The 26,849-nt window shown below is 43.8% G+C and overlaps 1 protein-coding gene across 1 annotated transcript in view; it reads left to right on the top strand.

Moving 5' to 3' along the window:
• ARL8A (ARF like GTPase 8A) overlaps positions 1-26,849 on the top strand; it is a 238,614-nt gene that overhangs the window by 184,764 nt on the left and 27,001 nt on the right. The window contains exons 5-6 of the mRNA XM_069633588.1: positions 13,477-13,544; positions 23,970-24,040. Of these exons, the coding sequence (XP_069489689.1) occupies positions 13,477-13,544; positions 23,970-24,040 (139 nt within the window). The remainder of the gene's footprint in view (positions 1-13,476; positions 13,545-23,969; positions 24,041-26,849) is intronic.

The following is a 26,849-nucleotide window of genomic DNA, read 5'->3' as shown; positions in this document are numbered from 1 at the left end:
TTTAAAAGTGGATCAACTGAAGGAAATGTGTAAAATAGGAACTTCCCTGTTGCAGGAAAAAAAAATGAATTGGTTGAAAGATTGTTGGTTAGAATTGGATAGAATTGTGAATGTTAACATGCACGCACCTAGGCGAAACCTGAATGACTAGCATATGCCACACTTAGAATTGTGAATATTAGCCTGCGTCGCATCTAGATGGTACTTCGAATGTTAGCATGCCCGCACCTAGATTGTGAATATTGGCATGTCCACACTTAGATAGAATTCTGAACATTGGCCTGCGCCGCACCTAGATAGGATTATGAAGGCAAACACGTGCCACACCTAGACAAAACTGTGAATGTTAGCATGCTAAAGGTCAGGTAACCCACTAACCAATATAACCTCAAACTCTGCATACTTTTCTCACTCAGAAAACCCACACAACCATCTCTCGCACAACAAGCCGTACGCACTTCACAACACTGCAACACATAAGCCGGAGCAACAGCACGCGCGGACTGACACAGATCCAATACCCGCACCACAAGCTCAGCACCCGGTGTATACCGAGTTGAAGCTGCCAACAGAACACCACTCCTCTGACTATCCTACTCCCTCTTCACCTTACTAACCCATCCCACCTTATCGTTTACAGATCCACCAGAGCGCCTGGGGACCAATTCCGTTGGTGACGGTGCGTGGTACAAATACCTCTAACATTTAACATGTCTCCTGATATAAAACCCCATGCTCAAATGGAGGTTTGGGTCCTTCCGGCCCATATCCTGAACCCAGGCTTCCTGCCCAGTCCTCAGGAGCCTTAGACTTTAGTTCCTGTGGATCATCATAATCTGGAAGACATTCTGCGTCATCGGGTCCTGGGCTCCGTAGCAGGGAAATGACTCGGTGCGTGCAGACGCGCGCACTAAATTATTACTGTATTAAAGATGATTCACCAGACAGCAAACAGATCGATCAACCCCACCCAGAGGGCACTATCCTGAATGCACTTCAAGTTATCAAGATCCTCTGTCGAGAGCCTAATTTGTAGGGGTGTTGTCAGGGCTCAGACCTGGCACTTATTTCTGAGCCTCTGCACTTATTGTCTCAGGCTCAGTTTGTTAATGATGTGGTGTTTTGTCAACTTAATTAGTTTAACTGCGAGTCACATAATAAACACCTATAGAATGAGAACAAAATGTAAATGATGATTGTGTTTAAAGACACGCTTAAACATGTTTCTCATGTCAAGACACCACAACTGTTATTTTATGTGTATGTTGATTGGCATTTGTAAATCGCACTGCTGCCGCGGTGCGAGTTTCACCTTTAACCCCATATATATGTTGACAGCATGGGGAGCAGCCCTGGTTTGAGGCAACCGTTGGCCGAGAGCTTCTCATCTTGAAATGTCATGGGCGTGTTAGAAAATATTTGAGCCATGGCACTTATTTATTTAGAAATTAACCACTCTATATGTCTGATCCTCAAAATCTTTTCTGATGCACCCCAGTAGAACCCTAAAAGGTGGGCACCCATTCTGCCCCAGAATCTACGTAACATCCACCGGAACTTGCTCAAGCCTCTGGTCCAACGCCTCGAGAAGGGCCCTGATCGTTTCTCTGGTGTTCCGCTAAATAAGAAGCAACACTTAAAGACATGTTGTATAACCTAGAACATAGCTATGTTTATTGAATTACAGGATGTTTACTATTGATATGTTATGATATGGCATTTATAACGCGCCTATACACAAGTGTTTCAAGGCAGGACGAGGCAAGGGAGGGGGAACAAAAGGAAAAACAGAGACAACCATCTTACTAAGCCCGGTGACATTGAGATCGTGCAAGTGCAGGGTGAGGGGAAAAGTGCAATGGGAAAGGGGAGGGGCCAGTGCAGTACATGGGATCACATAGTAAAAAACAATAAAAGTGCGGCCAGCAGGTGGCAAGTGCAAATGTAAGTGCAGTGCCTTCAACTTATCCATTCAGTTCCAAATTCGATGAGAGGCCGCAGCATTCAGCATCTGCCAATGGTTGCCCTGCTCCTCAGATCAGAACTGGTTCCATTTACTTTGCACTATCACAGTGAATTCTGTGTTCTGTGGCAGGGCAGCTTTCCTATCACAGCTGATCCTCATTCCAGAAGTTGGGAATAAATGAGCATCTTTCCAGTTGACATTTCTTGAAGGTGGACTCCAGTTATTATTATTTTTTAAATGACAAAGGTCCATAGCACTGACACCTTCGAATCCCTGCTCCTATTTTTCCAGACTCTGTAGTTTGAAATAAAATCGATTTGAAAGTGTGTTTAGCTGTGGGTGTCTGTGACACTTCACCAGACACACTTGCACACAGGATCATTTAGTGTTTACATCGTTGGAACCATTACAGCCTGAGACAAATTATAGTTCAGCAACAAGTCATTCCCGGTAAAAGAAAACCACTTTGTGGCAAGATACCTTTATGCAAAATGTGCCACTGCCAAATGGCATTCAGGGGGCCGCAGTTGCATTGGCCGCAGTTGCATTGGCCTCAGTTGCATTGGCCGCAGTTCCATTGGCCGCAGTTCCATTGGCTGCAGTTGCATTGGCCGCAGTTCCATTGGCCGCAGTTCCATTGGCCGCAGTTGCATTGGCTGCAGTTCCATTGGCCGCAGTTGCATTGGCCGCAGTTCCATTGGCCGCAGTTCCATTGGCCGCAGTTCCATTGGCTGCAGTTGCATTGGCCGCAGTTCCATTGGCCGCAGTTCCATTGGCCGCAGTTGCATTGGCCACAGTTCCATTGGCCGCAGTTGCATTGGCCGCAGTTGCATTGGCCGCAGTTCCATTGGCCGCAGTTCCATTGGCTGCAGTTGCATTGGCCGCAGTTCCATTGACCGCAGCTGCATTGGCCGCAGTTGCATTGGCCGCAGTTCCATTGGCCGCAGTTCCATTGGCCACAGTTCCATTGGCCGCAGTTCCATTGGCCGCAGTTCCATTGGCCGCAGTTGCATTGGCCGCAGTTGCATTGGCCGCAGTTCCACTGGCCGCAGTTCCATTGGCCGCAGTTGCATTGGCCGCAGTTCCATTGGCCGCAGTTGCATTGGCCGCAGTTGCATTGGCCGCAGTTCCATTGGCCGCAGTTGCATTGGCCGCAATTGCATTGGTTGTTCTACCCAGTGATTGTGTCTTCATTGTACCTAAATGGTTATCATTTCCTCATGCTCTTTAGTTTTGCCCACAATAGCGTTGCAGCACCAGTGCAGCGATAACTCATTTTAAAGGAACTCCTGCGATTTTTGCATTACAAACGTGGTTGTATCATTTTAACTTGATTTTATGTTTGTGAACCAGAAAGCCTTTCTTTGGCTCTGTTCTGGGCAGAGCTTGCGCACACCTTGCGTATTGGTCAACGTGGTAGGAAAGGTTTCAGAGAAGTGAACCACACAATTGCTGTTGAGGTCCCCTCCTGTGCGCAGAGGCTGAAAACCCACTCAGGGTAGAGAGGCTGATGGCATAGGGTCCACATCGGCAGGAGCGGTTTCAGTTAGCTGCGGCGTGAATCCGAATCTTGCATTCCTCGTTGGACCACACTGTGTGATCCTTTGCAAATCACTGTTTCTCTTGGAGCCTCAATAAACTTGTCTGCCCAGAGAGCACATAAAAAAATAGCATCATACATCTTATAAAATGTGATGTTTCATTGTGCTACTGCAAAATATTTATTTTTTTACAAGATGGCTCCTGCACTCAACTTTCAATGGAGGGAGATGCAGTTACCATACAATTTACCATATATTCCAACAACAAAATTCTGACCTGCATTGCCAAGGAGAGATTGTTAAAAAAATGATACATTTACCTACTTAGATTGAATGCATGAATGAATGAATATAAAGATCCAAAAGAAAGTAGGCTGTGGGATTGGAAAGATCATCCCCCACACAGGAATGGGCGTCAAATAATCGACCCTGCAACAAAGTTAATGGCATTGGATCTGAGATTCACAGAGAACTATTACAGGTTTAAACATTGACAATGACATGTCCATAATCAGTACCCGGTGGGTGGGGTCGGAGGGTGACAGCCTCCCAGCCAATGAGGAGGCTCGGAATGTGTGGATTACCAGATGGTAATCTCACTGGCCTGAGCTTCATCAGGGCTGGAGGCTACCATCTTCCCCCACCCGGAACGAGTTAAGTTCTCCCCCCGGCCCCATCCACATATTTCCCTTCCCTACCCCAGACCTCACTTACCTTCCTTTTGATTCCACTCCGGGAGTGGACACGCTGGGAGCACTTCTGTCCTCAGCATGTCCGCTCCCGATCTGTGACACGCTGCCATTGAAACCAAGAAGGAACTAGATGTAGACCCTTCTGTCCTTTCTATGGCAAGCATTTTTTTATTGTTTACATTTTTTCCTCTTATTTTAATGGACGCCATGGAAAGGGAGAAGGGACTATGTGTAGTCCCTTCTCCCGTTTCAATGGTTGCCATTTTGTTTGTTTACTTTTTTTTACTATTTACAATGGCTGCCACGGAAAGGGAGAATGGTCTTTGGTTCCCCTTCCTTGGCGGCCATTTTTTTATTTTTATTTTATTTTCAGTTGCGAAACTCCAGTGCATATCACAGCTGAAAATAAATGCTTACGGGCCGGGGTACTGATAGTGGCACTGCTCTGTTGAGCACAGCACTCATATTCTTTATTTTATTACAAATGCATCGCATGGCCACTTCAAATGCAGCCTCTCTAAAACCTGTTGGATGGGGTTAGGGTCAGGGCCACCCATAGAGCTAAATCACGAATGTGTTTCACTTCCACCTAAGCTTTGACAAGGTGAGAATGTATCAGGATAATAAGTCTTTTATCCCTTTCTATTAGGAAAGGTCACATGATTTGTTTTGATTTGTCAGACATCTTCCAAGGGTGCAGTGAAAGTTGCAGATATCATTATTGCGCAAGTTCATCTTTTACCATTGAAAACTGATGTACTGATACACATCAGTAATGTATGTGGAAATATAGGAATACTATTTACAATAATATGGGAAGCTAAAAATAATGCTTAAAAATTCTGACACAAACCAAAATGATGCATCGTAAAAGGCGAGGTGCATTATCTGAGTTAATTTGCTGTATTCTGATCTCTAGTCTTTACTGTTCACTCCAAAATGGCCACCATGTACACAAAAAGGATAAGAGAGAATTGCATTAACAATCCAAACCCCTATGGGCATATGGTCCTAAATAGCGGAATTTAGAAGGAGAACTAAACAGCTGGAAGCTGCACCAAACAACAACCAGTGACGGCATAAGTGACACGCCAAGATGAGGGCACACACTCGGCACATCCCACTTCCCGGGCAGTCATTTCTACTTTCTTAATAAACTATATACAATGTTAATGCATATTGGTTGTTAAAAGAAGACCCGTATCCTACATTCTTTTTTCATACTTGCAGATAACCTATAGATCAGAGATCCAGTCCTGCATGCCAGGCTTTTTTCTCGTCTTCCAAACTTTGTTTTTCGGGTGCCAGAAAGTATTTACACTCTACAAATCCAGCTCTTCAATACCACCTGTTTTAACAAGCCGAAAATGTCATGTTGAAGGCCTGAGTCTTTAAATATGCTTTTCCTTTCGAGTTATCTGTCTGGCTCTCGTTCCCAAACAATATGGGGTCTTGCCGCAGCGCCACATGATATGACAGGTTATTTATAACACGCTTAATACCGAGAGGTTTCCAAGCGCGGACCCAGGGATCGAACCGTCGGTGCTCCGTGTCGTCTTGCTTCCAAGGCTACTAATGTCCCAAATGTTTCCTACCAACATCCTGTGGCGCTGCTTCCAACACAGGGTGTGGGCCCTTACAATAAATCAGAGCACATCCAGGTGGAATGCAATTTAATAACAGAACACATTTCACCGTTTCTGCTACGATTTGGTAATTAGCTGGTGCATAAGTGCCTCTATAAGCGGAACTACTTCATTGGAGTACAGCTTGGCGGGAGATGGCGTATGCGGAGGGACACACAGCTTGTCGGTTTCGTTTGGGTATTATTAACTGCCCATAACCATGGTAATTCCTAGGGCTATTTCATGCCCAAAACAAATACACTTGCGATCTCTTTTAGCGAACTTTAACAAGTAAAACATCAAACTTTGGCCTCCCAGTGCTCTTTATAAGCAGTCGGCTCAGATTTAATGGTTTAATTGTTGCTATAAAATCGCTATGCGTGTAATGAAAATGTCTTCAACAAGTATGCCTTAAACCACTTGATTTATGTCTGTTCCTTGCACTGATGTCACGTGAACAATAAGCATTGACACATGCACCCTTTTTTGCTTGTGTATATGTGTTAGCCATTTGTCAGGCTATGCTATCATATCCCTGGGTAATCACACAATTTTACAGCTGCTGCTCACGAAATGCCTATCCCATACCTACACAAAAGCTGAAACTCTTGGCTTTACCAATGCTTGTTTTTTTTGTTTTTTTTGCTTCTTGAATAAAGGACATTTTATATATTTTATATACGTTCATCAAAATGGCAAAGATTAAGATCCTCTGTTCATCCGAAGTGTTAGCAATATGATTTATAATCCAAACATTTTGATTATTTATCATTATAATATAATAATCTGCCTTCCTTTGTCCTTCCCACATGCTTTATTGACATTTTTCGCAGCATGTATCAGGTGTAGATTTAATATATTTTGTCCAATCCTGCCATCTAGTGGTTAACAATGGAGTTGTTGCAAAAGATTTAGAGAACTATAAGGGCGCGCTGGAACGGAGGAATAGCTTGTTAAATCAAATATTACATTGAGCCCCTGCTTGACAACCTCTGTTTGGCACTTTGTTTTTGAGGTTTTGGGAAGCTTGGTAGATGGATGTTACGTTTTGCGCCATTCTAGGTACGTTTTGGGGCACATTTAAAAATGACGAATTGCGTACTTTTTGTTTCGGGGACAAAATCACAAACCGAATGAATATTTTTGATTAAGCCGAAATCTAATTGATTGAATAGTTTAACTTAATTGTTGCCAGAGGAAGCAATCATTCTCTTCTTTATAAACGAGTGACAAGAAGACTCCAATTTTGGCCCCAGAAAAACAAAGTATGTAGGTTGGATTCACGCACACAGGCAGCTGTTGCTTCCAAAGTCTATATTAGGCCACTTGTCCGATCAGATGTACTCAGAATTATGTTGAACGAGATCCCCTTGTTTAAGGGTTTGCATAAAATGAGGCCTGAGACAGAACCTACTGATGCTATGAGGTCATTTTCAGACTCCATGATGGTCGCCGTCACTGCCATGTCATGCATGGGGACTGCGGCCGCAAGCCATTCATGACATATTTAAGTGCAGCACCTTAGGCCTCATGACATGTTTGGATCTCCACACCACTGTGCTCATAATGAGGGCCCTTGCTTTCTATTCTACTCCTCTAACTAGTCCACCCCTCCCTATTTTCCCTTTGAAATCCAAGTAGGTACCTGGAGGGCAGTAGTGTGTGGTGTAAATTCCAATAACTTGACCCATTTAAGCAGTGGGGCATTCTGGGTGGCAACATCAAGCAGACATGTAAAGGCCTAAACTACTCATCCACAGACTCTAAGATAAGTACAGCCATGAATTCCTTTTATGATCTCTTCAAGAACATTTGCACACTATTTTACTCTGTTCCCATCAGTTTATCAGGAGAGAGCCACCATGGGCCAAATCACAGAAATGATGCACCTTTGAAAGTGCAATTATCATTAGGACACACACTATCCAGGAGCAAAACACGAATTTGTCCTCTGCATGTTTACACTATGAAAAATAACTAGTACTAGGGTGACCATTGCTCTGGAGCATAAATGCATTTGAAAGGTATATTTGTACTAGATGCAATGAGAGGTATGAGCGGTATAAGAACAGTATTTAAGTTTAATCCAGTGATTACACGGGCCTGAGGAATGTGTGTGAGGAATTCGACCATCCGCAAAGGGAATGTGCACTCGCCTGGGCTTTTTTGATGTTTTGTAATGAAAATGAATGATGGGAGATCAACCTCAGAAAATGTATGGGGCTACTCCGCAAACATTTTCCTCTGCTCACCGCACAACAAACACATAGGACCTCATTACGACCCTGGCAGAATGGGTTAAACGGCGCCGTAAAAGGCTGCGACGCCGTTCAAACCGTTCCGCCACATTACGAGGTCCCCTCGCGGGACACGTTAAGCATGCCTGGGAAAACCAGGCATGCATACCGGGTCCCGCGAGGGGAAGAGGGAGCAAACAACGGGCCATCTCGTAATGGCTCGTTGTTTACTCCCTCTCCCATTCCCATTCAGCCCTATCGGGGCTGAATGGGAATGGGGATGAACCGTGTCTGTGTCCTCGCGTGAGGAATTACCGGGTTATCCGAACTCGGAATGGTCCGGTAAGTCCTCATTCCGAGGACACGGACACGGACACGGATGCGGTTTTGCCGGCAGCCATGCCGCCAATAGCGGCATGGCTACCGGCATACCTCGTAATGAGGCCCATAGTCATGAATGCTCCGGGGGGACACAGCCTACCGGTGTAGTCCTCCCTGTCACATTTAGGTGGAATGTGGCAGCCACGGGTACATCAAAGCATCTCAGGAAGGGAGGGGAAGGCAACACCTTATTTTTCCTGCCATGGCCAGCCTGATTAAAATATCAAAGGCTCCATGGATCCGCCCTCTTTATTGTCTAAGTTCTGCTGGTGCCAGCGCATACTGATGAGAATTAATTTAAACAGGTCTGCTCTAGGCCTGATCGCAGAACTGACAAAAGGGGACAGGAAATCCAACACCTCTTTGATATGCAATCTGTAAACTTGAAGCTAGCTCTAACCCCTCTGTATGAAGGGCAGTGAAAAGCATGTTTGGGACAACTGTTTACAGTAGCAACCTCTGTAGGGAGACCACCCGTTCAGAGGAAAGAAGTATGCAAATTGATGGAGACATAACGTCTGTTCTCGTCACAAACTTAAAGGTAGACCTGCACTTTGATGAGGAGCCACAGACAGCTCAATTCACCTAAGATATACCTGGATCCACAACAGAAAGGAAGATGGGTGGGACTTAGTAATACATGCTGTCCCCCCTTACCTTTCCTTTTGCAAAGCACTATGGTTGTGACCTCTATAAGGAGAGTTAGTGAACTGCAGGCCCTTCCAGTTCAGGACCCATTTGTTAGGATTCACAAAGATAAGGTGGTTTTGTGTACACACCCATGCTTTGTGCCTAAATTTATCTCAAAGTTCCATGTAAATCAATCCATAGAACAACCCACTTTTTTTCAGAACACCACTAACGTGACAGAAAGAAGCCTCCATACACTAAATGTGAGGTGAGCGGTTATCTATTATCTGAACAGACAAAGCCACTAAGGAAAACAAACCAGTTCTTCGTTTCAGTGGCAGCTGGTAGAGAAGGGGACCCTGTCTCTGAATCAGCTGTCTCAAAGTGGATCATAAACTGCATCGCATTGTGTTACACTCTTACCAAGCAAGATCTTCCCTTCCCGCCTAGAGCACACTCTACTCGGGGCACGGGGGCTACCATAGCATTCATTGCAAATGCTCCTCTTGAGTCCATTTGCAAAGCAGCAACCTAGAGTTCTGTAGACACCTTTACAAAACACTACTGCCTAGATACACACTCTAGTTTTGATCCTCAGGTGGCACAAGCAGTGTTAAGACATCTCTTTGCTACTGTTTCTTTACACATCCCACCATCATCTCTGGTACTGCCTGCTAGTCTATGCACAGCGTGTGATTCTTAGCAGACTCACAAGCATCAGAAGACATGCATTACTCACCGTAACAGCATTTCTGATGATTGAATCTGCTTAGATTCTCATGCGCCACCCTTCCTCCCCTCGTGAAGTAGAATTAACATAGACATCTTACACCTTCTCTGTTCTGTGCTCGCTCTCCTTGACTGGCTTCCTCACGGCAGAAAAAACAGAACCAGATGGACCTCGACGCATGAGGGATTTTGGGTACACAGCACGTCTCGTTAGGGATAGTGTTATAGTCACACCCATGTTGACATCTGCTTTTGATCTTCAAAAGAAAGATGCAATACTCTGCGATTACCACTAAATGTCAGACTATATGCACAGCATTTGAATCTAAGCTTATACAATCATCAGAAATGCTATTACGAATCTTGTCATATTTCAACTCTGATTATTGCACATAATGGATACATTCCCTCCAGAAAGGTGAAAAAGCTGCTAGACTTGCGCTATAATGAACATACAAACTGTGTGTACTTCAGTGAACACAGAACCATTAATTGATTAAATCTGAATATAATAGTCAACAACAACCACGCAGCAAGCTCAGAGCCTCATCAGCGCTCTATTCAAAGGTATGGCATGTTATTTATGTTTATAAAAAAGTGGACACTGGCTTATTTGCGTCAGTCAAGTATGGGCGCCTCTCGCAGGATGCAAGCTGTGGCACATGCCTATTTCCCCCCACCAAAATGATTTGCTCGATCTAAACGCAATTCCTTCTCATTGTGTGCAATACATATGTATGCAGTCCCTCACTTTCCAAATTAAAATATGTTCTCGTCTTTCAAGAGGTCCTCTTACCTCCCAGATGGGTATTGTGAGGAGGCAGGAATGAAAATCAGGCACAAGTTATCCTCCATGTTTTTGGTTAGCCATGTTTTTGGTTAAATACCTTTATTAAAAAATGAAAGGGGTTGGGAAAAGGCTGCTTGTATCCTGATCTGAGAGGAATTTCCTTATCTAAACCAAAACTAGGGATCTGTTTGTGTCAAGATGTAAACATCAAACTGTCCTTGTGTCCAAAAGTTCTATACTGACCTTGACACTAAAACTAAATTATAAAGGTGCAAATGGAAATGTCTTTAACCTTTGAAACTCTTGGAAAAGTGTTCATAAAAGAAGATTAGGTAGTTCCAACACAAACGTTCATTATGTATGAAGAGTTCTTGTTCCAAAAATGGAGGCTCCCTTCCCCATGACTTATCTTTAATTAATGCAACAGTTCCTTGTGTCTTTCTTTGCCCACAATAGCACTGTCACAACCAAAGCACCCTAGCTTTGTAAATCCTTTTGTCAGGACCTGTTTTTTTCTCATATGTGTAACACAGTTCTGATATTCCTCTACTTAGAAGTTATTGTTCCTTACACACTTGTAATTGCCTGGTATACTCTATTGTCAGGGCTTCTTGCAGTTACACACTTCTGCTTGCCTGGTATACTCTCCTGCCAGGACCTCTGCTCCTTTTACAGTTGTAATTGGCTGATATACTTTCCTGCCAGGCCTTCACATGTTCACAAACTTTTAATTGCCTGGTCCATTCTCCAGCTAATGCTTCTTGCATTCACACATGGGTTCTAACCATTTCCAAAATTGTATATTAACTTTGTTGTGTAGTATATTTCTTGATATCCGTTTTGCTTTGGTGTTCCCATGTAGTTACATTCCATGCTTTCACATACGAACAAGAGTTCCCCCGGGACCCCCACTGTCTTTGGGCTGACTCACTGGCTCTCGCTGGAATTCCCTGTTCGTGCGTGGTTGTTCGGTGAAGGTACGCCACCTGGGTTCCTTTTGTGACTGTTTCCTGTTTGTTTTTCCATTTCTCGTGGAGTCTTTTCCACTCGCCTGCTTTGACTCAGGCTCCGATTAGAAAGGGTTTGCTTGTGGCAGTAGGCTAATGCCCAGGAGTCTTTCACTGGCTCCTGGCGTCACGGCAGCGTGACACGCTCTGTCAGTGTTTCCCCTCTTCTTTCCTGGTGAGCCGCCCTGCTCCACCACGCCTACTTCTAATTTGCAGTCCTACGACCCTCCCAGAGAGGTGAAACGTTTCCTCAACAGCAGCCTCTAGAATCTTGTTTCCTCCCTTTAAATTTCCACGGCATAGGTGTCTGCAAGAAAATACTAGAGCGCTCATTGGGCTTGTAGCCTCTCCCAATCTGCATTACTCTTTTCCTCTTCTTTGTCCCAGTACTTGTGTGATTCTGGGACAAGAAGTCCATTGTTGGTGATTGATTTCCAAAGCTTGAATAATCACTTTCAATAGTTTTAAATGGCAAAGTATTTTTGAATGATTGAAAAATGGATCTGGAGAACGCGGTCTTGTAATTTTTACAAGCTAGATCAAGGTTGGACGTTTGACTCACTTGATGTGGGGAAAGATTGTCCCTGTTCTTCAGAGGGGGAATCGAAGAGGAATGACACTATGCCATAAGAGTCTTATGTATGAGAGAATTATCTTCACGGGCAAATGTAGGATACAGTTTCTCATCCAATGAAGCCATGCCATCTCCGCAGAGGTTGTCTCCTCCCACGTGATCCTCCCTCATATAGCCACCCCAGGTTTAGGATCAGTTAGCAGCTGCCGTCCCCTGGCCACATGGGAGAAGGTCATTGCCCGGAGATCAGTGATGACTCCATTGGATTCATCACAGTATCCAGAAATAACATTGGCAAACTTATTTTTTAAACAACCGTTTCGACCTGAAATAATTTAGCATGTTGAAATATTTTGTTTAACTTAAGTTAAGCAATGTAAGGAAAAGGTTGTTTTGGTAGCAGACTAAAAAATAGGATTAGGGGTATAGTGGTAAAAATTCAGTCATTCCCTAGCCTTTATCTCCAATAGTAGCAGGTTGGCTCTATTTTTTGTGATGGCAACTACCTACGCCCGCATATTGTTACAATTATGGAGTGAATTGCGGGAGGTGATGGGTATAGAGAAAGTGGCAAGATCATGAAGGGGTCCTCCCTATTCCAGTTAAGGGTTTATAAGAGCCCACCCTCCTCACACTGACAGAATCTTCGGATTTTGCCGGGACAATTCAATGATCGAAACGCTAGATCACCTTCTAATGAATTGCCCTTTTTTTTACAAACCAAACGGGAATTTCATTTCAAAACATTTCTAGAAAATTGTCAACTCTTGTCTCAGAAGGCGATATGGTATAAGATTGTGTGTGGCAAATCGTTGTCTTTGAGTAAAGCGCCAATTCATTTTATTTGTGATCTTCAAGGTCAAAATAAGACTGATGTGGGATGATGAAAAATTGTGCGACCTTGTAGATTTCTGAGATGATCTATACGGAATCGAGTGGCTTTCCCACGTTTCGTAACTATTATTTTAGTTAGGCTATATGCAGGTGTCTGTTTCCTTATTGCATGTCAAAATGTTATTGTATGATGATATAAACATTGTTATGTGTGAAAAGTTCTTGTAAACTAAATCGCTAAAAAATAAAAATAAAAAGATAAGCGATTATCACAAAACATGCAGAAAAATACAATATTTTAAGCAATGTTTTTTCATCAAAATAATTGACAGAAAGTAGGAATCAAAATAAGTCAAGAAAGTCATATTTGCAAAGTATACCGACATTTATAAAACTTTGATGACTTGCAGACATTGTATTTTTTGACTTTTAACTATCCCATAAAAAACATGCTTTTTTCTCTTCCGCAGGTTTTAGTCCTGGGCAACAAACGAGACTTGCCGGGTGCTTTGGATGAGAAAGAACTCATCGAGAAAATGTAAGTGGAGACTGGTAAAAGGATCGCTGGTTTCAATGTATTATTTTTCTTCACATAACCACGCCCACCTCCCTTCTGCCCCCTTCCCACGTGCACTTCATGCCAGTAAATGTCATAGTCCTGCCCGAAGTGGATCTCGCAGGGCAGACCTGGTAAACTCATTGGCGGAATTGCATCAGCAAAAGATTCTTGTAGCTGTACTTTAATAAAATGTTATTTAAAGAATACTCAGATAATAGACTGCGCCAAACAGGTGTTGAAATATATTTAATCATGATTGCCCATAGTGATTACACGTGTTTCGGCTTTAAAAAGCCTTTCTCAAATCAGGGCTTGTTTGTCAATACAAGTATTACTTTGAAATGCTTGGTTAAGTTCTTGTGTTGCTGTTTTCAATGTAATTGGGTTAAATCCCGTTCTTCTCATTCGATCCTAGGATTGCATTCGTCGGCTGGTAACTGGGACCAGTTACCAGCCGACGCGTGCAAACCTAGGATTTGACACAGTCTATTATCTGAGTGTTCTTTAAATACCTTTATCGTGAGTGGTTTTGTTTGGCTTTTCAAGTACCACTCAGTAAAGCGCGACAATTAACGATATTCTTATGTTCAATATATTTGTCACCTTAATTGACCGGCCCCTTAAAGCCAATACTCTATTACAAACTCTTAACAAAATGTTAGACACTGCACGTGTGGGCTCTATTGTGTGGTTGGTGACAGAGGCCAAAGACGATTGCCTCTAACGATGGCTAACATCATCTGGCCCACAATAGCGCCCGATAGTAGGGGCACTAAAAGCCTTACCTGGGCTATTCTGTGATAGAGCTAGTCCATGTGTCCTTTCCCAGTGCCCTGCGAGTACACACTATAAAGGAAAGGATGGAAGGCAGCCCTCACAAGTGGATAACGCCATCTTCCTACACTTGCTGATTGGCTAGAGATTTGAAAATAGTGAGAAGAACAGAAGAGAAAAAGGGAATACAGGCTTCTAATGGTGGTTACAGCCTGGATTCCACAAGTTCTGATTACATAAAGAAAATAATAGTAGACAGAAAGCATTAAAAAGAGTAGCTTGGATTGAGAAGCAAGTGCTGCCAAGCATAGTAGTTAAGAATGCATCTGATGTGTACTGCACATTGCCTAGCCTTTCAGTTCAAAAACATCTGCTTGATTTTTTGGCTAGTTCGGTCCCCACTAGGTAAATGCGCCAATGGTTAACATAGTAGAGGTCCCCAATGTCACCTGTAGAGTTTTCAAAATGCATAATTTAAAATAAATTTGAGTTATATTTAGTAAATCATCTCCATTTATTTAGAATGAAATGGTATGGTCAGAATAATATGCAATATTTGTTTGGCATGACTGTGCTTCCTCAGGACCCACTAATATGCATTCAGCAATTAAACAATACCTAGAATAATCTATTGTATAATATGAATGTCAGAGACACTGGCTTCATTTCTCTTGAATAACCTTTGAGTCGTGAGGAAGTAAATTCCGTCCAACTCACAAGTTGACTCACACTTTTCCGAATGTGGATTTTGGGGGAATCTCCAGTGTTTTGGAAGTTCAGCCATGGGTCACCCACATGCAGCTCTTATTTGTTGTGTAGGCTGTGCACCCAGATGGTGTTCCCCCAAAATTCAATGCATGAAAAGTTTGCAAAGTCCATTTACCTATTTATCATCATAATTTAAGAAAAGGGGTTCCGTCAGAGTAACCAAACCTACGAGTCATTATATGGCAATTGGCTGCATTGATGGCTGTCTGGGTGTCTGAATCATGCAATATTGCATAAGGTTTATAGTGCTACATTCTGGGGGACTTAAATGCTTTAGGGTGTAGCGTGACATTGATAGTGTAAATTAGCAACATTTAGGATTATTAGTTTAAGCAGAAGTGTTTCATCAGACGAGAACTACAGAAAGCTAAGATCAAAGGGATAGATTTCTGTTTTAAGCAGAAGTTGAGGCGCAGCAGTTCTTGTTGAAATGTCAGTGCATTGCCTGCCATAGATTTGATCATAATGAACAGAGTGTGGCCAATGCAGCTGTGTTAGGTTTCATTAGCAGCAGCCGGTATTCATGCAAATCAGACATTAGGCCGTATCGTTTGACTTATGAAGATCCCCTGTAAGCAGTGATGGTGGCAGACCATGCAGGGGTTCTTGAACTAGTTTAGTTGGCCTATTGCTAGGTTTTGGGTGTCAGTGTGGGTGAGGCTAATGTGTCGGTTTAAGGAGTGTTAGTCAGTTTAGCTACGAGTGCACTGCATTTATTGCTTTACTAGACCATATAGGTGTATGCATCCCACATTATCCATCTCATTCGAGAGACACTTGTCTAGTCCTGGTTTTAACTTTGTGTTCTGGAACTTGTAGTTCTAGAGTTATAGTCCTTTTTCTTCTCGCCTGGTGTCGGATCCTCGCCGCCATTCTTCGGTAGCGCTCCCCTTGCTGCAAATATCCTCCGGATAGCATGCTGTTGGCAGGGTAAGGCCTGCAATTTAGCTGTGTGCATCACGCGTTTGGCGCATCTTTCATTGTTCACCTTGAAAAATTACAAAGGGCTGCTGGTGAACTGAGGATTGCTAGATGAGCAATCTTTCTTCTACATTGCTTCTCATGTTGTGACCTTCTACGACTTTTCTTGTGTTTGAACATTGGGCTACCTTGCTCACCTGCCCTTCCAAGATGGCCGCATCTTTCCCGGATTAATTTAGGCTCCTTGCCTCGCCTGAACTCCTGCCCCCCCATTGGTTGCCTGGGCCTTGATAGCTCAATCACAGCAACTAGGAGGCGGGAGCCGGCGCACCAACTAAGGCCCACGAGGAAGGCCCCTGTCTGCTCCCTGCCCGCTTCAGGTTTGCTTCCCACCCCCGGTCCTCCGTGAGGTCGCTGTTTGCCCCCCACCCCTTCTGCTCCCCTGTGATGTCGCTGTGTGCCCCCCACCCCCCTTTGTCCCCCCGTGATGTTGAGGTGTGACCCCCACCCCCTCTGGTGCCCTGTGATGTTGCTGTGTGCCCACCACCCCCTCTGGTCCCCTGTGATGTCTCTGTGTGCCCCGCAACCCCCTCTGGTCCCCCATGATGTCGCTGTGCGCCCCTCTGGTCCCCTGTAATGTCGCTGTGTGCCCCCTCCCCCCTTTTATCCCCCGTGATGTCGCTGTGTGACCCCACTCCCCCCTCTCTTCCCCCACCCATTCATTTCAGAAGTTGTCGTGATTCACGAAGGGTTCACCATCAATTACTTTTGTCAACGCTTGGATTTAACTTTTGGACACATGACTCTTGGTGCTTCACCCCTTTAACTCTCATGCTGGTCCTCCCCTGGATCTCACACTCAGGTTGGCCCCGAATCATGCTGTGCCCATCTTCACCGTGAATCCTTACCTACATTTTCTGTTACTGTGCAACATTATGTGTTTTATTGACCTCTGCAAATGTTTTCACTCTCCCCTCTGTTTCTCTGCTCTTTTATGTGTTCTCTTATCCTGTCCCTTCCCCCTTCGCTCTAATCCCCCTCCCTTAGTACTTTCTATGCACTTACTCTATCAGAATTGTCCCTGGACCTAGCATGATAGTAACAAATGTTTGCCCCCCTCCCTTTTTACTTGTTATTCCCCCCATACAGCACTATCTGAAATGTCGTCAGGCCTAGTACGGTAGTCGCCTGTCTGTGCCCATTTCCTTCCTATCTGTGTCGTAGCTCTTGCACTATCTGAAATGTCGCTAGGCCGAGTACATAGTTAATTTCACATTCTTGTTCATGGCCTGTAAGAATGTTTTTGTATTTTCCTTTGTTCCCTCCCTTGTTGTGAAGCGCTTTGAAACACATTGTGTATAGGCGCTAGATAAATAAACTATCATATCATATCATAAACGGGAATTCCAGTACTTAAAGTTCCAGAATGCAAAGTTAAATTGAGTATTGGACTAGCATCCCCCGAATGGAATGGATGGATAATACAAGTAAGAAGGTGGGCGAGGCAGTACACTATAACCAGCAAGACTATCTATGGTGTTTAGTGGGGCATTAGGAGACAACTGTTTTCACTGTCTTAACTGCATACATTGGAGCTCATTATTCTCTGTGGCGTAACATGAATGTAAGGTGTAAAAGCCTTTGTCATGCCGTGAAATATTTGCTTCCATTTGTAGGGCGGAGAGGAGGGGCAGAGTGCAACTTGCATTTTCCACCGCCTCCCTTCCACTTCACCATCCAAAAGCTGGCATGGCAGCTAGCGTGTACATGTAAATGCTGCCTACCAGGCTCGCATGGCAGGCAGTGTTTAATTGTAATTGTAAACGTTGCCTACCATGCGAGCATGATAGGCAGCATTAACTCATTGGCACGGAGGAGTGCACATGTGGAGGGTAAAATCCGATGTACATGTGTGTATGCTGCCTTTTGCCCAGCATATTTGCACTCTGTGCAAATGACAAAAATGTGGCAGCGGGGGGCCTGGCTAAACCGCTGTCATATTACCATATTGTATAAAATGAGCTTCATGTGTTTTACTCTGAAAAAGATAGAATTTTATGTTTTGCAAACTTTGTATTGGCTCATGAGGTTTTACGTATACATGATATGATATGACATTTATAACGCGACAATACACAAGTGTTTAAAAGCGCGACGAGGCAAGGGAGGGGGTACAGAGGGAAGACAGAGACAATGATTTTACTAGTCCAGGTGACACTGAGATTGCACAAGTTCAGGGTACGAGGAAAGGGAAAGTGTGGGGGGTGCAGGGGGTAGTGCAAAATATAGAATGACACATAGGGTCAACAACAGTAAAATAAATAAGATAAATAAAAACAGCAGATAAAAGTGCGGCCAGCTAGTGGCAAGTGCGGATCAACAGTAAAATAAATAAGATAAATAAAAACAGCAGATAAAAGTGCGGCCAGCTAGTGGCAAGTGCAGGGTAAGTGCACTGCTTTCTGGTCAAAGATACATTTTAGCATGCTTGTGCCTTTGCAATACCGCTCTTGCATACACATTGTCAGAGATTCAGTGAGTTAAAAACCTGAGACATTGTTGTTGCCTTGGCTAACATGAGTGGGATATTATAGATTGGGCATTAATTTGATCATTTGGATCAACAGTGGGTTTCTATGAAGTGTTGTGGCTTTCACCATGTTTGCTGTTTAGTAATTATGCTCACTTGCTTTGACATATCGTTACAAGTGGGCCTCATTACGAATCCGCCGGTAACCTTGCCGGAAAAACCGGCAGGCTACCGCCGGACCTGTATTACCATTCCGCCTCCGTGATTCCCGGAATCACCGGGGCATTGCGACCCCAGTGACCTGGGAATTCCTGAGGCGGAATTCAGTAAATCTCCATTCCCATGGAGTCCGAAAGGACTCCATGGGGACAATGTAAACACTGGTTCCATCTATGACGGAGCCAGTGTTTCCATTTGCGCCTGCATGCGGGTGGTTAAATCCCACCAGGTCAGACCTGGCGGGAGTGACTCCTCCCGCCTGCATGACTCTTAATCAGCCGGTCCGGAAACAACGGTGGCAGCGGTTTTACCGCCACCGTTCTTTGTGGACCGGCAGGGTCGTAATGAGGCCCACTGTCCTTTATTGGAAAGCTGCCACATTTTTTAATAGGTTTTCTAGGCTCGGCCTATATCAATCACAACCCCACACTCTAAAAACTAATTTTGAGAGCCTGGCACTTACACACAGACATTTCACACACATTTCTCGTCCACTCACTCACTGTATATTTTTCAGTTTTTTTTTGTTAAGTAATTTGCATACTGTGAAGGCGGAAGCGCCTCCCCAATCACCAAATAGAAAAAGAAATAAAACTCTGTGCTTCAACCAATCTGGTGCCGCTATCAAATTTGCGTTCAGTACTCTGCATATTTATCGCTGCATACCTCAGCTGTTCTGTAATTTTTTTTTTAAACCGTTTTTACCTTGCTCACATTCCTGACAATTTGCAAGAGGATAGTGGGTAGGGAGTCCGCACAACACTAGAAACCTACAACAACTAGATACTCGCCCAGAAATGCAAACGTAAACTATGCCTTGAGGATTAACTTTTAAGGCTTGGTTATGCAGAAAGTTAGCAAGACGAGATGTTGCACAGTGCTCTACCGCATTTATGCATTTGAAGATTGCCCAGGGGTTGCATAATGCTTATTGCCCAACATCTCAGACAAGTGCACTGCCGCTTGGGCTATACTAAAGGGCACCGGGCATTTATTTTATTTTTTGAAGTCTTCCTTTTCTTTACATCACGTCTTCAGTGCCTTATTTTTTTAAATGGTTTTGGAGAGAGAGCTTTTGGGGAGCTGAAAGAAGAGGAAATGCCAGCTAAGAAGGGACTGTCCATCGCCATTAAGGGAGCGGGAGGCAGATGTGCGTGGGATTGTGAAAAGGGTCTACACATCTTAATGGTCTCATATAGCACAAGTAACCCCTTTATGGGGGATTTTGCATTCCCACCCACACATGACCATATTCAGTATTTCAGAGCAGAAATAGTTCCCGGATTCCCAGTAGCACATTTGCAGATCATGATAATACATATTCAACACTGCATAATATAGAGCCCCATTCAGAACACATAACCCAGTGTCCAACCACTGAATGGCCCATTCTGCATGATTCAGTGCCAAGCCACTCAGCCATCAACCTCCTTCAGATCCTTCTAAACAGTGAGAAAATTGCCTGCCCTAGACTCTTTTACAGTATATCAAGGCTGATGTGTCAAGTCAATTGCCAACCTGCAAGTAATATTTCATACTCCAACCAATACCAAGCCATTGGGGCTCAGTACAAGTTTGGTGGTAAAAGTAGTGGTAATTCCGTTACCGCCACTTTTCCCACACTGATAAACTACAGGTCCAAGAGCTGGAGGTATATTAGGCCTCCACCAGCAAAGGAAATCTGGTATTACTGGTGCTGGTTATACCGGCAATACCCAGTGGAGTTGTATGGGCTTTAACCTAACGTTGCTAGCACCTGTAATATCCCAGAAATTCCTGGAGATCAGGCGGCAGTAACATAAGTCTGTTTGCCGGTATCCCACCTGAGTTACCAGCAAGATATCGGCAAACTTGCAATGACCCCCATTGGCTCACCCAGCCCCTTCTGCACCCACGCCACACCTTAAAATCACTGCAGACCTCATTATGAGTATGTCAACCTAATTATGAGTTAAGATAGCATTGGATATTTACAGCATGGAGTACGCAAGAAGTGCATAGGGTAAACATTCCTAATTTACCCACTGTCATACTTTTGATGTACCCTGTGCAGTGAACATCCCATGCAATCCCAACTCATTATTAAGTGGTAATTTAAAAACAAGTGGTATTTACGATAGCAACTGATTATACCATTAGCACGATGCTCACGACTCTCATAGTGATGCACAATATCATGGACAATCAATCTGTTTAATCCCATCAAACCATTATTGAGCCACTTTCCAGCAAGTGATGTCCAACAGTGCCTTTAGGTCTATCGCAAAACTACTAAGTTCTGGAGGACTATGCAATTGGCAGCGATGCCTGGTATACATCCCAGTAACATAACATAAATAAGAAGGCGAAAGTGTTAAAATACTGTGCCACTTCATTTCCTGTAATTCCAGTGCTAAGCCCACAGGACACCTTTTCTCTGACTCGTTAAAAAAGAATTCTTGATATAGCACATCAAACCCATTTCTGAAACAATAGACCCACCTTGCAGGCCACGGTGACACACAATGTCTCAGTAATGCTGCACAATCTTGCCGGTACTGCTGTGATCAGAATTCTCATGATTCTCCAGTGGACAAATTCTGATATGATCGGTCTGCTTGCTCATAGTGTATCTGCTGGCATGAAGAGGCACCAAAGTTTGGTCCAGACTGTAAGGAGCAAAAGTGGGTGTGTGAAGAAATGTGGTCAGCCTTGATCAACATAGTTGAGAGGAAGGGTATAAGTCTTGGGGCCTCATTACACGGAAGGCGGTGATCCAGGGTGCTATTAGCACCCTGGACCATGCCGGTAAATTACCGGCACCGCCTTGGCGGAAAGGGGATTTACTGCCCCATTCCAAGGTTGGTGGGGCGGTAAATCCCCCTTCCGCCATTGCCCTTCCCCATTCCCATTTCTGCCCCATAGGGATCTATGGGAATGGGGAAGGCGCTAATTACGGCACCGCAATTTTGCGGTGCCGTAATTAGCTCCGAGGTCCCTTAGCGGGTTGGTTTTTAACGCCTGCAAAAAGCAGGCGTTAAAGCACCAACCCGCTAAGGGACCTCGTAGTAAGGCGGTAATGGTTAACGGTCACCGTTACCATTAACGGCGGCCGTTAACCATTACCGCCTTCCGTGTAATGAGGCCCTTGGTCTTTTAATAGGTTTTTAAATAAGTGTACATTCTAACTGCTGCAACCATCTGAAGATCTCCAGTTTTCTATGTACAGTAGACATGTATTAAGCAATAGAACCCGAGGATGGGGCATTACCGGTATGGTAATGCCCCCAGGGTGATAGTTAGAAGGCCGAGCAAAGCAAGGCATTTAATGTTGCCCTGGGGGCATTACCTTTCTGGTAATACCCCCTCCAAGGGTTCTATTGCTATTAATACCCTGGAACGTCGTACCAGAGTACTAATAGCAATTTTTCTTTGGTTGAGAAACAGAGGTTAAACCGTTTATCGACTCGAGAAAACAAAAAGCAAAACAAATAAAAAATACCGCCAGGTATCGGACAGAAGGGACTACATGTAGTCCCTTCACCCTTTCCATGGCAGCGAGTGAAAAAATGTAAACAATCAAAATGGCCACCATGGAAACGGAGAATGGACTACACGTAGTCCGTTCTCCCTTTCAATGGTGTCTAATCATGGGACAGAGTTGCACCTGGAACAGTCCTGTTGCCAGCGCCAGAGAAGGACAGAGGAGCAGAGGTAAGTGGGTTTTGAGTACGGAGGGGATTGGGTATGTGGAAAAGAGGGGGTGGGGGTGGGGTGAAGGGATAGCAGACGCGGGGAACGCACTTACCTTAGGTCCTGTGAGGGAAGATGGCGTCCTCCCGCTCTGAGGTGGCTTGAAGTGGGGTCTTTCCCTGTTTTGTAAGGAACCCTTTCTTAGCCTCCTCATTGGCTGGGAGGCTGCTACCCCTCTTACCCTCCACCCTAGCTGGGTACTAATCTGGCATAGCCACTCCCTTTTTAAAAATGTATTTTATTAGCTGATGTGTATATAAACTGGAAAACTAAGGAGATGCCCTTTGGACATTGTTGAAGAGATCTTCATCGCCTTTGAACGCATTTTATAATTCTCTAGAAGTTACTTTAGCAACATGAGATACTCTCTCACTTCACTCAACTCTTGCGTCACCACTCATTAATGGTGTAACATGAGAAATGGGTGTAACCATGACTCCTTAAAGCAATTAACGGTTGGAGGTGTAAAGTGCGGCTAGAGGGAACAGCCTTCACCGAGCAGTTCAAGAATCTGACAGGATCACACTGGTAGTGTTTAATCATGGGTTGAAAATTAAGCTTAGATTTCTGTCGCTTTTGCCCACGAAATCTGAAGGTTCATCTATATAGGAAATTCAGTTCATTGTCAGTGGGCCTCATTATAAGTTTTCTGGTCCAGTAAGTATGGTACCGGTAAGCTTGCCGGTACTGTAGTTACCGGACCGGCAAACTACGAGGTCGGCCTGCGACTGCCTGTCAGCCCAGCAGGTACGACCTGCCGTGCGAAATGGCACTTGCGAGCAGACCTACCCGGCAGCGCCGGCACCGTTATGGATGGTGCCGGCGCTACAGGGTTCCACATTCCCAATGAGCCCTATGGGGCTCAAATGGGAATGGGGAGTAATATATACTGGCACCCGGCAATCAGCAATTACCGGGTCTTGTGGGGCCGGAACGCCCGGTAATTGCCCATTGCCGGGTGCCGGAAATAAAACAACTCAGGCGGCAGCCACCGCCATAGTCATAATGGGGACCACTGTTTTATTGGTTCTATTAGTAATGTATTGACTTTCTTTGAAATGCAAAGCTCCCACTATATCACTATATAGGAAAACTTGAATCTCAAAAAATGAGGACGTAAGAGTGAGAGCCATTGAGTAAATTGCACCCATTATTCAATTGCAAATTGTAGTAATGTTAATTGAATTGTATGTAAATTGTGACAGATAATGGCTACAAGAAAGCATATTGGACCATCCTGTGGATCATTGAGAAAGGAATCTGAATTTGAAACTCATGTTGGTGTGGGAAGCAAGTTTTATTGCTGTATGACGTGAGGAAATCACAAAAATAAATTTAAAGAGCATTTTCAACCAATTTGCTCACCTCTTTCCAGGAATGGTCATGTGGGCGTATTAGAAAATTGAGAGTGCCTTAACTAGTAGTTGTCTTGACATGGGTCTTCCTTTCTGATCCAACAGGAACCTGTCAGCAATCCAGGACCGAGAGATCTGCTGTTACTCGATCTCCTGCAAAGAAAAGGACAACATTGGTAAATACAATTTTTTTATTTGTAGCCAGTAAGGTAGCTCAGTGGGTTGGGTGTCTCGCTGCTGGAATCTGTGTGTGATCTGGAGCTCGCAAATTCGATTCCCGGCTAGGCCACCTCAGCCTTTCATCCTTCGGAGGTCAATAAATGAGAACCAACTTCGGTTGGGGGGAATTGTATGTAAATATGTTTTATGTACAGCACTTTGCCGAAATGTCTATACAAATAGCACGTCATTATCATTACTGCACCTTCTCGTGTGATTTAGGATAAATTGCCTATTAAAGACAATTTGGCCACAAACACATATTTTGAGAATTAAATCAAGAGTGTGCGCTAACAACATGATGTAACCGAGGACTTGTTTTTTCCAAATTCTATTTCTTTATAATGGACAGAAAAGATTCGAGCACAGTCATTAGATTTCTCCAATTGTTGAAGCTCTTGAATGATCCTGCACAGATCAGCTTTGTGCTTTTGCCGAGAGTGGGGGGAAGGGTGACGGGCTCAGTGTTTCCCAGACTGGTGGAAGGACGAAAAATGCATACATTATAGTAACCCTGTACAAAGCGTTACTGTTTTTCGACCATTCATTAGACAATATTCTCATAATTAAACAATTGCATTCTAAATATCTCTTGAATGACCTTGATCCAAATTATGGTTTTGAAGCATTAAAATGAAGTTTGAATCGATCAGCCTCGTCTCTAGAGGTAACTTGGGAAAGTATTCAAATTGATAATTAAAATGCTTGACTTTCCTAATTTGTGTTCCAAAATAGTTCAAAAACAAAAAAAGCATGCTGCTTTCACTGAAGTTGTATCACATTGAAAATTAATGAATGCTTAGTAGCACAACCAATTAAAATAAATTAAATAAAACTAAAATGGTAAAACAAATTAGATCAAAATAAAGTGAAAACAAAAAGAAACAGACAAAAGTGTAACCTGGCGGGAACCAAAATGTCATCTTATTTATATAAAACACAGTTATTGGGGTTCAAATATTTGAAATATTTTTGCTTTCAGCACAGAAAGTAATGAGTCACTCGAACACGAACCCCATTCATTATATTTAGAATCCCATTGGAGCTAGTTTGATACGCCTGTGCCTAGTCAAAATCATATTCATGTCTAGGCGCATTTCAAGGATACCTGACCTGCTGGTGTTAAAGGTCAAATATGTTTTTGTTACAGTACTGAAATTGATCACAAAGCCCTAGAGAATTCCCCCAAAACTGGGAATTTGAAGGAAGTCTGAAGGGCTGCCTGTTCTGAAATACCATTATGTGAGGCAATAAGAGGGGTGGGTTAATAAAGCAAAGAGTGCTGAGACAGCAAGAAAATTAGGAGATGTGGTGGGGCGGCGTGGTTAGAGACAGCGCTATTGAAATCTTCACATTGTTGCTGTGTTGGTACAGTTGCCATCACGAAACTAAATGCAAAAAACAAGGGCTGGTGATAAGTCGTACCTACTTCTCAGAAGATGGGTGAGAGACAGCTTGAGAAGACGCGTGTTGTGCTATGCGGCATTTAAGCACTCTGCTAGTACTTCGTAAGTAAAGGTTCTTATTTGCATAAGTAACACTCCATATTTAGCACACCTTTAATATTTTGTACGGAATTTTTCAGAACATGCAAGGTTTTGTTTTTTTATAATGGTCGAGACCTAGGATTGTGGTGGTGTCATCTCTTTATACAGCCATAATGAAGAGCTCCAAGTGCACACCTGGCCATGAGGGCCTTTAATGAAAGACCCAGGACATTACCACCCATTATGGCCCAATTAACTAATCATCTTGGCTATTAGCACCCTGGATTTATTTATTTTCTAATAGGCATTTATGTCTTTGAAACAATGGCTTGTGGCGAACATAGGACCCACTGTTTATAAGAAATATGGCCGCTGTGTAAATGGAAGCGAGGCTCCATTCAGAGCCCCTGTTCCATTTCCAGCAGCATTGCAACTCTTAAATGTAAGTGTAAGTTGGGGAGGCAGAAATGGGATGGTGGGGAGGGGGTGGGGATAGGAAAATTGCCAGGAGACGCAAGCAGCTGTCAGGCCACTCGGGACACCGGCTTATTGCCATGAGGTTCCGTCCACATTCTGAGAAACCAGATTGGCTGTGCGCCCGACCAGGAAGATCATTGTATTTAAAAAGATGTGTTTAAGATACAGAGATATGCCTTTCTGTTTTTCATAGATGTAGCAGTGGATGAAGGAAGGGATGCTCCAGTGTAGTAGCCAATGAGTTAGGTTTGATTGACAGTAGGAGATTAAGGTTGTATCAGTGTATCAGTGATAAGCAGCAGGACAATGAGGCAATGGTGTTGACCTCTAAAATAAATGGTACAGTGGACCACTAGTTTTACGTTTTAGAGACTCAAGAAGATACTTGAAGCTGGAAGGATGTTTTGGGTTAACAACAGATATTTGGAAGTGTTCTGCCATGACGATGTTACTGTTATCTGAGAAGCTGTGCAACAATATTGTCACGTATGTCATTCACATCATTACATGGCTCTGGTCAGCGTAGTAAATTATCAGATATTCATAAGTGAAGGAGTTGTAGGGGCAACACTGAATAATAAAGCTTCGCGATTTGGTGGAAAATGGAAGGTCTATAATGGGTGTAAGGAGTGATAATTTGTGGAAGAAATACCACCCTTTCTGCCTAATGCCCTATTTATGAGCAGGGCTTGAAATCAGCTTCAATTATCTCTACGATGAGAAGACAGCAGATTTGTCAGCGTAGCCGAGGATGTCCATTTCCATTCAAAAGAGTTTGATGTCTATATCATTTTGGCAGATG

Source organism: Ambystoma mexicanum, chromosome 13, assembly GCF_040938575.1.
Source record: "Ambystoma mexicanum isolate Mex_15411 chromosome 13, UKY_AmexF1_1, whole genome shotgun sequence".
Classification (NCBI taxonomy): domain Eukaryota; kingdom Metazoa; phylum Chordata; class Amphibia; order Caudata; family Ambystomatidae; genus Ambystoma; species Ambystoma mexicanum.
This window is presented reverse-complemented; position numbering and strand designations above follow the sequence as displayed.